The 13,177-nt window shown below is 41.3% G+C and overlaps 1 protein-coding gene across 4 annotated transcripts in view; it reads left to right on the forward strand.

The window, feature by feature from the left end:
• The first annotated feature begins 1,723 nt into the window (after positions 1-1,723).
• The window catches only part of GRIA2 (glutamate ionotropic receptor AMPA type subunit 2), a 173,307-nt gene continuing 161,853 nt past the window's right edge, over positions 1,724-13,177 (forward strand). The window contains exons 1-2 of one of the 4 annotated variants that reach the window (XM_007461877.1): positions 1,724-1,951; positions 3,258-3,398. In XM_007461877.1, coding sequence (XP_007461939.1) covers positions 3,311-3,398 — 88 coding nt within the window. In that variant the 5' untranslated portion in view covers positions 1,724-1,951; positions 3,258-3,310. Of the gene's footprint in view, positions 1,952-2,331; positions 2,707-3,257; positions 3,399-13,177 lie in introns of those variants that run through there. The other 3 variants (XM_007461875.1, XM_007461876.1, XM_007461874.1) reach the window with 3 other exon arrangements.

Consider the following 13,177-nt stretch of genomic DNA (forward strand, 5'->3'; position numbering starts at 1 on the left):
GACAGTATTCTATGCCTGAAAAATGTTATGTAATAAATGTTATAGTGAATTTGAAAAAGTTCCATGAATGATAATATAAGTACAGTGATGCTAATACTGCAGGAGATGTATCTATATATGACGCAAAAGGTACATGCCTTGTGAAAGACACATTAACAGAAAAACAGTTGAATTACAAGTCATGCCTACTAAAATTATTTCCATTTTATACATGAATTATAATTGGTCACTAAACAGTAACACTTGCCTTGAGTTATTACATATTATTTACTAGGAAAGGTGCTTCTATGATTCAGCAAATTCTTATTTTATATTGTTTGTTTTTATAGAATGTAATTCAGTCAACTTTTTCCCTGACTTTAAAATAAAGATGAAAATAGTTTTTAAAAAGTCCTCTTTAAAAAAAATTAATTTACATTGACCCATACTTCAACCATGACCAATTCTCCACATTTAATTTTCTCTCTCTCTCTCTCTTCTTTCATTCCTAGTTACTTGGCATAAAGTTGAAGTTTTTCTTGTGGAAAAAAATTGAATGAAGAAAAAATATGGCTGAAAAAAGTATTTTTTATTTTGCCCTGAGCTGTTATTCATTCTTTTACACATTAAAAATATTTTAGAGAATAATTCAAATCATTTTGGTGCCTTACATCACAGCTAGTGATTGAATAGATAAGATGTATAAGATTGAATTATTGTTTATACTGTAAACTTGGATATATATTTATTTATGTCTTCCTTACCATTTTATTCCTTTTTAATTTTTTTTAAAGGCTAAATGCATTTTGACTCACAACACCTGTTATATGCAGAGGAGTGTTCATTAATGGACTAAAATAAATTCTTGGTGATAAAACTGGGAGGTATTTTTACCTGTAGTATAAAAAACTTAATAATTGATTATGGATATTTTTACTTCCTGGCTTAGGAAAACATACCGAAAATCAAAAACAGGGAAAGACCATGATTTGAAATCAGGATTACAGGGTTAGAGAGCCATCGAGGCTGCTTTGCTCATCTTTCTCATTTTTTTAAAAAATCGAGGCCCAAAGTGATTAAGGGTCAAGTATGAGAACCTACAGTCAACAAGGAGGCTGTGCGAATGATACTCCTGGGACGAGTGCCCAGGAAAGCAGCACGGTAGACTAACTCTTGGCGTTCTGACATATTACCAGGCTACGCCTTCCGTATCGTGGGCTCCGATCTCCTGCTTCTGGAAACAGTCACTTGTATTCAGTCGTCCTTGATTTCTTCGTTTAAACCGCAAAAGCCATAGACGGAGTGAGGAATTTCTGCCACAGCAGGTCCCAGGCATCATTTTGTCAGGCAGTGTGAGGCCCGTAAGTTCCCACGGGGAAGTCCAGGCTTCCTACGAAGATTTCCTTGAAACGGAGTCTTCTGCTTTCAAGCTGTGTAAAGATAGACTTCTACGGAGCCAAGACTACACATGTCTCTACGACGGGGTTGGGGGGAAGGGGGGGAAGTCTGCAGTGAAAGCTGCGAGAGGGACCCGCACGCAGCAGGCTGGGCACAGTGTAAAGATGGGATTTCCATGCAAAGTATTTCAAAGGTTCAGTCTTGATCTTCTGTGCGGCTTTGGCCTTTAAAGACAGACCTCGGGGTTTTCCCTGGATCCTGGCTCCCTCCCATTTAGCTAAAGTTGACAGTTTTGGAACCCCTCCTCATGGGTGTTTTGTTTGCTCGCTTGCTTTCCTGGTGGATCAGGTGCGGTGGGAGGCAGCGTTTCTCTATTGCTAGGTGGGTTTTACAGGCTCTGGAAGATAAAAATCATAATTACTTGTATCGTAGGCAGCAGGGCCTGGTGAGAGAACGCTTCACCGCCAGCAGCACGGAGCCACTCGGCTTCGCACGGCAGCCGGAAACGGGCTTTGCTGCGTCCGGTCCGGGCTGGAGCAGCTCCCGGCGCCGCAGCTGCCGCGGCGGCACAAAGGTAGAGCCACGCCGCGCAGGCGGGAGCGGGGGCGCTGTCCGCGGTGCTGAAAGGCGAGCGCCGGTGGGCGCGACAGCTCGCGAGACCCGAGGTCTCGCCCGGGGGCCACGGCGCCCCGGCTCCGAGCCGCGCTCCCAGCTCCGCGCGCGCGACGCCTGGGCGCGCGGGGGGCGGGGCGCCCCGGCAGCCCGCCCGCCGCGACTCGCGCACGCGCGCCGGACCCGACTCTGAGACTCGCGTGCGTGCGTTTGTGTGTGTGTGTGTGTGTGTGTGTGCGCGCGTGTGCGCGTGTGTGCGTGTATGTGTGTGCGCGCGCGCGCGTGTGAGAGCGGGGAGAGGGAGAAGCGCGCGAGGGTGAGTGTGTGAGTGCATGGGAGGGTGCTGAGTGTGCCGAGGCGCTGGGACCACAGCGGCAGCCTGCTGGAAGCTGCATCCAGCCAGTCTCCGGACTTCGCGAGCGGGGACCGGGCGCAGGGAGGCAGCCACCCGCAGGACCTGGGAAATAGGGATTCCTCTGCCACCACGTCGGGTTTCTAGCAGCTCGGTGCTACATTGCTGTCTCAAAATGCAGAGGATCTAATTTGCCGAGGAGAACGGCCAAAGAAGGAAGAGGAGGAAAAGGGGGGAAAAAAAAGGGTATTTTGTGGATGCTCTACTTTTCTTGGAAATGCAAAAGATTATGCATATATCTGTCCTCCTTTCTCCTGTTTTGTGGGGACTGATTTTTGGTGTCTCTTCTAACAGCATACAGATAGGTAGGTACCCTTTGTGCTCTGCTTTTGAATTGTGCATAATTTGGTGGTATCTTTGTTCACGGTGGACAAATTAATTCATGTCATGTAGACTTATGTCATACCTTGACTGCATTCCAGATTTAAACTGCCTGGAATATATATGTTTTTCTTAAAATGAGGCAAGGGCAGAAGACTATGCCTCTGAAACAAGAGAGGGAAAGGACTTCTCATTAATGACCCCCAGATTTTTATTCCTTCTGCCGTCACAGCATCTTCCGGTTTGTTCAGGTTCTCTAGGGGTTCTGAATGCACAGCTTGTGATCACTAGGGAGGGAGGACGTTTCTGGCCACCCACCTTGCCCTCGGGCCCCCCTGTGCCTTGACCCTCGGCCTAGGATGCTGCTGCCCCCCGCCCCCGCACACGCACACACACACCGGCTCCCGGGTCCGTGGATGTTTATTCGGCCTGCTAGTGTGAACGAGGGGCTCCGGGGCAGTCGGGCGCTAGCGGGCTCCCCTGCTTTCCGCCGGGCGCTGACACTGTCCTCCCGCTTGGTGTTTGTTCTTTGCAGGGGGGCTGTTTCCCAGGGGCGCCGATCAGGAATACAGTGCATTTCGGGTAGGGATGGTTCAGTTCTCCACTTCGGAGTTCAGACTGACACCCCACATCGACAATTTGGAGGTAGCCAACAGCTTCGCAGTCACCAATGCTTGTGAGTAAGGAATATTTATGCCCTTTCGGGGGGCCGCACGCGGAAAGCGGGCTGGCGTGTGTGTGTGTGTTTGTGTGTGTGTGTTCCTGCGTGTCGGTGTCGGGGCGCAGTGACTGCACGCGCGCGTGCGTGTGGCAGCGTCGGGGGAAGGTGTCGGCGATCGTGGGGATGCCCGCTGGCTGGGGCCTGGGGGGCGGTGAAGAGCCAGCGAAAGGCGGCGGGGAGTGTGCGCTCTGGGGCTCGGGTGGGGTGGGTGTTGGAGGTGAGGGGGCGCCCTTGGGTGCGGGGCTCCCGGCGTAGCTGGAGTCTTCAAGGCGAGCCCTTCACCCCTGTGCCCCGCGAGCACGCGGTGCCCCGGGGCGCGCCGTCGGGCTGCTTGGTAGACGCCACGGCCCCGGGTTGAAATCCGCAGGCCCCGCTCGGGGTCCCCGTGCGGACCCCGTGAGCCTGTATGCTCCCCCGAGACGGGACACGTTGTCACAGCGGTCCCGCAGTGCGCTCGGCACCCGAGGCCCCTCGAGGGGCGCGGCGCGGCTGACGCAGGCCGGGGATCGCGGCCCCGGGAGCTGCGGCCCAAGCGCAGCGGCGAGCGTGCCCTGGGCGCCGCGGGCCCTTGCCGGCCGGGGCGCTGGTTCGCAGGTCGCGGGGCTCCCGCCGAGGCAGCGGGAGGAAAAGGACCCGAAAGCGGCGGGATGCGCCGAGTTCGGAAGCTGGAGAAGCCGCCGACCAGCCATTTTAGTCTTCGCAGCCGTCCTGCTAGTCCCGGCGCGGCGCGCGGTGTCCGGGGACCGGCCGCGGAGCTCCATCCAGGCCTCAGAGTGCTGGGACCCAAGCAATTAAGTCCCCGCGCGGTTCCGTGGGAAGGCCGGCGGGCCCGGGTCCAGGCGCGGCCGTCCCCGGACCCCCTGCCCTCTGCCAGCGGCTGGCATCCTTTCCTGCCGGCTGGGTTGCGGGGACTCTTTTCGGACTTGACATTCTCAGTGTTTATTGCACAGTTGACAGTCTCGCGGGGGGACTTGCAGATGGCTCCCCTCCCACTCTGGCTACTTGCAAAGGAGCCAGCGGAACATGACCGCAGAGAAAGGCTGACCGCGGAGTCCCCACGGTAGACAGGCAGCTGGTGGCCGTCCCGCTGCTCCGTGATAAGCCTTAATCGTAGAGCCCATGGGTTAGCTTGACTGTAGTGTCAGAAACAGCATCCGCTCGGTTTGAAGCTCCCGTCCACCGAATGAATGAAGGAACGAAACCGCTGGCTTTGACCGATAGAGCAGGGGTCATCATCATGGTCCTGTTAGATGCTTAGAAGTCAACTGTTCATGAAAACCTGTTTAAGAAGATTTCAGTGTTGTGTGTTTTCTTCACATGTTGGTTCTAAGTGAGAAAAGCAGCTGGGCATGGTGGGGAGGAGAGAGAGAGAGAGAGGCTTAAGTGGATTTGCAGTTTAAAAAATATACTCCATAGAAGAATATAATAATATATATCTTGGAAAATTTATATATATATATATATATATGTATGTATACAAAGAAACCAGCTGTAGTTTAAGTTTTGAAGGCTTTTATGCTTGACCTGTTTACCTATTAGAGTTTGATTATTCATTTTATTTGATATCAGGTTTCTGTTTTTTTTTTCCTGAATTGTGAGTTTGACACACAGTTGTGCTAAGTATCTGACCGTATGTAATTGTATACTAGTGTGAAAATGCTGTGGAAAGGAATGAACCTAAGGCAAGACTATGATTATTGGAAGGATCTAGATTTTTAAAAGGTGAAAAGAATTTGAATATATGGTCAATGACAGAGAAGTTCACTCATTGGTGAAAATCATGCCAGGGCCTGGCTGAGAGCACAGGAGATAGGTCCCCTGAAAGCAATGAATATGTCTTCATTCCAAATGCTGAATGACAGTGCTGGGCCTTTATAAAGACTAAAAAGTAATGGTTAGGTAAGGTTAGGTGACTAGTTTAGGTCCTCAGTCTCAATATTTTTGGATAGATTTATTTAATATAAATTTTATTGAAATAGGATATGAAGGCAGAAACTGTACATATATTAAACACATATATAAATCCATACATTTCCACAGAATGAGTATATCCATGTAATAAGAGAGAGATTTCATTTTAAAAAAACACAATTTAATTTGCTTGACCATAATTCTGAGAAAATGGGAAAATCATATCTTCATTTTGCACAGATTTTTTTTTTTCCTTAGAGAATGGAGCTGAAATAAAAAGTTACATGTCTCCACGTCCCAAATTTTCTCCTCCATGGATTATTCTAGGACACTAAGACAAATGATGGTGAGGAACTGAATGCATTTTCAAGTTTCCGACACGGGAATTCAGAGCCATGGTCTCTGCAACTCCCGTGTTATAAGTAGTCTTACTGATTGCTGAGCAGGGCTAGTTGAGGCCCTGGTACGGAAGAGAGACTCATTGAATAGAATTTTCTGGAGTTGACATTAACTCATCGACCAGGCACTCAATTTCTTCATTCCTTTGGGAATTTTACAATCTAGAGTTTGCAAAAGGAAATGGAGTGTTTGTATCCTTTTTTTTTTTTTCCAAGAGCAATAGAAAATGTAAAATTAGTTTACCTCTTTTCAGAGAGAGAGAGAGAGAGAGAGAGATGCTTGTATAAACTACACTCACAAAGTCAGCAGTCGAGAAATGAATGGAGATCTCTCATATCAAATTTATTAAGTTGAGTCTTGATCACTTAAATCGTGCTCAAGGCTTTTCCTCCTTAGCCTTTGTTTCCTTGTCTTCTCAGTCAGGGGAGTCCATGATTCTTTCCTATATGAAGTGGAAGCAGCAGAGTGTCAAATATGTTGATAGAAACCCAACCGACTTTCTTCCATTTCCTCCAGAAATCTAAGGAATTCTGCTTCTTAACTCCAGTATTAAAATGTGTATCATCAATCAGTGTTCATAAAGTAGCTTGTCCTTTCTCCGAGTTAAACCATAAAAATCCCATAGGGTAAATTTAACCCTAAATGTAATGTATAAATTTAATATATTAAGAAAGCAGAGTTGTAAACCTTAATAATATAATTTCAAAATAGAAGATATTAGTCTGCTAATTTAGTTGTATTCCTGAGATGGAGGGACTTCTTTGGAACTGCTGAGGCCGATGGGGCTTTCAGGGTCCAGCAGGACCCATGGAATGGGTTAAAATTATGCAAACGAAATGAAGTCATTATATTCTGAACTGGGTAAGTGACTGTGCAGGCTCTGAACTCCCTCCCACTCCCTCTTTCACAGTCACAGTGGGAATAATGGAAGGACCTACTTGTTCCCATTTGTTTCCATGGGTACCTGAGGAAATAAAGACAGATTTCCAATTTCTTACTTTCTCCTTTTATTTTCCCCTCCCTCCCCACTTCCTTTCCTCCTTCTTTCTGATTAGCTAGAGAGCCTACTAAGGTGAGGTTTTTTTTTTTTTTTTCCCTGAAGGTTGCTCAAACATAAGACTTCAATATGAGAAAATCCATGAAATCAGAAAAATAAATAAATTAGTATCTGATATTCAACAGTTGAATCAGTAATGGGCCTCAAGAATTCTTTCCTTCCTTCCTTCCCCCCTGCCCCCTTCAGTATTTGCTGAGTGTCTTCTAGATGTCAGAGAATAAACGAATGCTGTTCCTATAGTAATTAATTTTTTCCTAACCTTTCCCCTCAATGCTCTTTCAAATAGTTTTCAAATCCTATTGGCCTGGACGCCTTTCCTGTGCACTGTCTGCTGGGTTTTGTCTAAGAAGTTTAGTCTGAGGATGTGGAGATATTCTAGTAGTTTTTCTACAAAAGCAATTTATTACAGTAACTCAACATTTTTGTGAAAATAATAAATGTGATATTGGCATATGTGTATACACCACATATTGTGTATAGGTTAACAAAATCAACAGCAGGTTTTAGGCGAATACTACATATGTTTACATTCTAAAAAGTTTTAATAAAGTTTAATGTACTATTTACTAAAACTTTGTTTTTTAGTAAGTTTGTTTTATTTTAAACAAAATAAAACTTGTCTAAAAGGGCTATGAACATGAGTATTTGATCACAGAGGGCTTTGGAATTAAAAATATCAGATAGTAAATGTCCTCTTCAAAATCTTTCCTATTTTTAACAGAAAGACTTTGACAAATAGCTATTAAGCTATTTAAAAATAATTTAATAGTTTCATATTTCAATTTCATAACAATAAGTTATAAAAATATTAAATTTCAAGAAACCGCAGATAAAATCTACTTTTCCTCTAAGCCAGCAGATGGAGATGTTGGAGAAATACTGTTCTTTTGTAAAACTGCTGCGCACACTGCCTTTTGAAGCAACGTAAACCCATTCATTTAGAGAGATGGAAGAAATATGTGTAAATGGCATCTATTTTGGAAAAACTCACTTTTTGTTTGGAAAATAACTCCGAATTCCTTTTAAAAAGAGTGCCTTCGATTTTATTTTTAAAATAGATTGTCTTCAGTCTTCTTGTGAATTTGATTTGGAAAGAAATTCAGGAACATCATTGATTATAAATGCTCTTGGGCGAGAGAGAATTCTAAAAGTATACTTTTTCCTTGGAGAAAGAATCAAGGCTTTTTAACCTTGACTCTTCACGTCTTATTTATTTACTTATTTTATGGGAGTAGAGTTGATTTACAATGTGGTGTTAGTTTCAGGTGTACAGCAAAGCGATTCATATATATATATATATATAATTTTCCTTTATTGATTACTGCAAAATATTGAGTAGAGTTCCCTGTGCTATCCAGTAGGTCCTTCAGATATTAAGGTATATTTCTTATCATTGAATTTTAGTCATGAATTATTGAGATTGTGTATCTGTGTTCATCACATTAATTGGTGCTTGGTAAACCTTTATTACACTTTGCATGAATTTGTGTGTGTGTGTTTGTATAGTTATATTATAATTATAGATTTTGAGTAATTATAGATTGGCTGGGCTATCATGTTTTGTCATTTTGTCGAGGTAATTACGAGAGGCTGGAGTTACCCACTTTAATGTATGCAAAAATATCATAAAAGCAGAATCAACTTGGATGCTCTTAAGCAATTATGAGAATTTGTGGTGTGAAGAAAACTGGGGACAAATGTACCAGAGCACACTACCTTACAACCTGGGGTGTAAATCTTCGATCACAAGCAATTGGAAGTTACAAAGAATGGAGTAGCTCTTAATACATGAGAATAATTAATTTATCATTGGATTTTTTGTAGTTAAGCTTTCATACTCCATGTACATCACAAGAGAATTTTAAGAAAAGACATTATACCAAACAGAAATCAAATAATGGCTTTGGTTGAAATATTCTATTTTGCTGTTCCGTTTTGAGGTCTCAGCAGACTTCAACCTGCTGACTCAAGAGGTTTCCCTTTCATGTCAAGCCTTTGAAGTGATGGGGTCATTGCACCTTGACATTAGGACCGTAAAATGCTGATTCATGCCAGAGCCCAGATTCTCTCGGAGTCTCTTCCCAAAACACTCACGCTTTCAGACGTTCTGGAGCCCTGACAATGTTAAGGAAGGCTGCAGAGGACCAGTTGTTTCCTGGTTGTTCCATCAGGTGTTGCCATATGGTTGACTTTGCAAAGAGCGTTGCGTGTTTTCCCTCCTCTTCCTCTGTTCTCCCTTTTAAAAGAAGTCACTGAAAGTGCTTAATCTGCAGAGCAGATGCTATTACAGGAAATAAACTTAAATTGAAATAGATTTTTTTTGTTTTTTTTGTTTTTTTTTTAGGTAAGCAGAGGATATACTCCACAGAGCTAAAATCTTTTATTAGATTTAAACATTTTATTGGGATGTTAGTGGCCACTGAGTAAATTATATTTTTCTTCTTTAACTGAATTCTACTGAAGATTCCCCAGACATGATTAAAATCCGAGCTCTTCTATTCCGGCAATTTTCATTCAAATTTTCTGAGGTTTTCTCTAATGTTCTGAATAACTCATTGCCAAACGTCTTAAGTAACTATGCCTCGTCAATACAATAGGAAAATTAGTTGCTGAATTCAAGGTTACCCACGATTTTTTTTCGAATCTCAAAATCACCCACGATTTAAAAATTTCCCCAAACTAAAAGGTTTCTCAAAGCAGGTTTCACTAATTTGGGAGAAAAATGAATGTGATTCTTACAGAGGTGTCCATTGGTAGTCTAATACCTATTATTTTTGGTTACTATTCAATTTAAAGTTTTTTGTCATTTTTGATAATGTTAATTTATAGAATGAAGGCATTTAAAAATTAACGTGGAGAATGAAAACATGCCTTTCTTAATGGCAGGGTCATGCCACTGCTGGCTTTGTATCCGTCACGATGTTTTATCTATTACACAGACTGCATATAGCAGAATTTCTTGTTATAGAATTATACTTGTTTAAGTCAGAATTTTGCTCTTACGCTACTTTTGGATTTCAGAAGAAAGAATTTATTTGGTAAAATCTGCTTCCGATCCTATTTAGATAGAGGTGTGATACATTTTTCATTTTCACCTACAACTTGGATATGTTCAAAGTTATTGTATTTATCCCTAAAGCTACATTGCTCTATGTTAAAATGCTTTGCTGAAATAAATGCTGTTGGGGTGATGCAGAAGCTGTGTTGCAGTGGTTAGAATACAGGGATCCTTTCTCAGGGCCCTGAGGATTATGGGTGTGCCCCACTTCCATTTTTGTTTTGGACTTTCCACAAAAAGTGACTGTTCATATACCTTGAATAGCCACAAAATTGTCTTATCTCCCCCCAACCCCCCATCCCCAGGATATTATATACCACAATTTTCTGTGAATTCCTTCATTTTTTATTTAAATTTAAAAAAAACTCCAATATTTATTTTATTTTATTTTTAATTAAGTTTTACTGGCGTATAGTTGATTTACAGTGTTGTGTTAGTTTCTGCTGTACAACAAAGTGAATCAGTTCTACATATACATGTATCCACTCTTTTTAAAATTCTTTTCCCATATAGGTCATTACAGAGTATTGAGTAGAGTTCCCTGTGCTATACAGTAGGTCCTTATTAGTTATCCGTTTCATATATAGTAGTGTGTATATGTCAATCCCAATCTCCCAATTTATTCCTCCCTACCTCCTTTCCCCCTCGGTAACCATAGCAAAACTTTTACAAAGCACCAAATTACAAAAATATATATTTTTTAGAGATATTTGAGAATGAGAAATTTATAGACACAGTTTCTTACGGACCAGTTGCTTTAACATTTGCACTAATGGGTGTGATTCTTTTATATGCATGCCTTTTTTTTCTTTTTTGTATGGGTAGTTTATCCTTAGAATTTGTTTTCCAGAAATTTAGCTATTTTTATCCTATTGATAGTTTGCTTCAGCAAAAATAAAACCCAACTTTTAATTATAGTTTTATTTTTCATGTGTTAATTAACATAATATTGCAAAAAATCATCCAAAATGCTTAGTACTAATGTGTAGCTTAAGGTTAAAGACAGTTTTAAAATGTAGAACCTTGACAATTATAAGAGTCTTCAACTGAGTAGAACAAGTAGGTTTGGGAGATAAGGGTTCATTATAGAAGGGGATTTATGAGGAGATAGTTTCTTAGATTGTTTTACTTTTCACCTCACCACTTCTTAAAGAAATGACATATACCCATCACCGTTTTACTATTTAAATTGTTATTCAGAATTTTACTTTATAGTTTTAGTTATGTTAATATCTACATTTTTTCCTGATTTTATTTTAGTACGTACAATCTGAGCTCAAACTGAATTGAATTGAGAAATGCCTGAATTCTAGTTTGTCTACAGCCCTCTGAACAGGGCATCATATTTCTACTGAGCTATTTACCCTTTGTGTAAAGTTAATTTCAAACCATAAATACTATGGTATTCACTTTATGCTGCTCTGATACTTGTACTCTGATCAAATTTCAGTACCTCCGAAGGTGTCCCTTCAATGCAAATATTTTCCGTCTAATCTTTATAAAAAGATATTCAATGCAAATATTTTCCGTCTAATCTTTACAAAAACCCAGTGATACTGATTGAAGTGATAGAAATATGTTTATATAAACTGAGTGTATCTATGCTTATTATGAAAACATAGAGAAGTGTTACCTAAGTCTTCATCGCTACAACATAATATGGCCTTGGTCAATCATTTCTAACTTCAGCATTAAATTAATTGAAGCTCATGGTATATAATTTGATTAAAAAAAAAAGGTTTTCTCAGCCCCTAAACCTTTTGCAGCTGATACTAAGACTTTGCATTAAAATACTCTTTCAGAATTAGTATTCATTTTACAATTTCCCTTGCATAAGTATTGGGTCCACTGAAGTAAGGATATGTCAGCAATATGTGATTATGTATTTTTTATTGTTTATGCAAGAATAAAATGATAGAATGAGCATTTTGAAATAATTATTTTCACGCTAAAAGGAAAAAAATATCCTTTGTTGTAGATTGAAATTGCAAGATTTCTTAATGTGTCAGAAGGGGACTGTGGACAAACAGGAAAAATTCCAAGAGGCAGTGTAACTTGGTGTACTAGGCAGAGGAGTTGGAATTTGGAACTGGGCAGTTTTTCTTTTTCTCTCTCTTTCTGTTTAAGCTTCTCATTGACCTGGTATTTGCTTAGTTTGCATGGCTGCAGTTAGGCTTCTACACTAACATTGAGCTACTATAAAACACTGAATTCTTATCATAATATTACTTTTGATAGATAGAATTTGTTAGATACTATTAACTACTTCCAGAGGGAGAAAAGAAAGAAAAGAAACATTCTGGATCCCTCATAGGCAAACACACCACTTTCAGGCACTTTATTATTCTAGGCTGGTAAAAAAGTCGTTCTTGGTAAAACATTGACAGAAAAGTTTCAGAAAACGTTGTAGCTAAAAATATGTAATGTGGAACATACTACTAGGGTTTGAATTTATGAGAGTCATAATAAACTTTATCTCTTGCTTGGGATTCCTGAGATGATTTAGCAACTCAGCAACTGATAAACGCTAATAGAGCTTATCAGCAGAACACAGAAAAATTTGTCTTTTAGTTTGTTATCTGGTGGTGATTTTTTCTCCTTTTTTTTTTTTTTTTGCGGTACTTAGGCCTCTCGCTGCTGTGGCCTCTCCCGTTGTGGAGCACAGGCTCAGCGGCCAAGGCTCACGGGCCCAGCCGCTCTGCAGCATGTGGGATCTTCCCGGACCGGGACACGAACCCGTGTCTCCTGCATCGGCAGGCGGACTCTCAACCACTGTGCCACCAGGGAAGCCCTATTCTCCTTTTTTAACATCTAGATAATGGTCCTAACAATCCTAGATATATTTTAAAATATGTTAGCATGTCTTACAAGAATATTTAACAAAATTAATGATAATTCTTGAATGATATATAGGGTTTTTTTGTCATTAAAGTTAGTCACGCAAAAACTGATTGAAGCTCAATTTGGGACTGAAATGCAGAACACAATGAATAGTTTCAATCTGAAGAATAAAGATTGTAAGGTGTAGGGGGGTCAGTTTAGTCCATATATTGGGGAATATTGTCATCTACATTTTAGTGGCACTAATTTGGAACATTTTAAACATATTCCTCAAAGGTTTCATGTAAGCCATTTATTGTGAATTGCAGATATTGAAAAGGACTGCCTGTTTTCAATAATCCAGCTACCACAGAAGTAGCCCTGGATTCTAGAATGGCAGGAGGGCTTCCCTTAAAAAAAAAGTCTCTCCTACTCGCAAGAATTTGGCAAGGAACGTTTTGGAAGTGCCGATCTCCAGCCGTGGTAGGG

The sequence above is a fragment of the Lipotes vexillifer genome, unplaced genomic scaffold, assembly GCF_000442215.2.
Source record: "Lipotes vexillifer unplaced genomic scaffold, Lipotes_vexillifer_v1.1 scaffold214, whole genome shotgun sequence".
NCBI classification, from domain to species: Eukaryota; Metazoa; Chordata; class Mammalia; order Artiodactyla; family Lipotidae; genus Lipotes; species Lipotes vexillifer.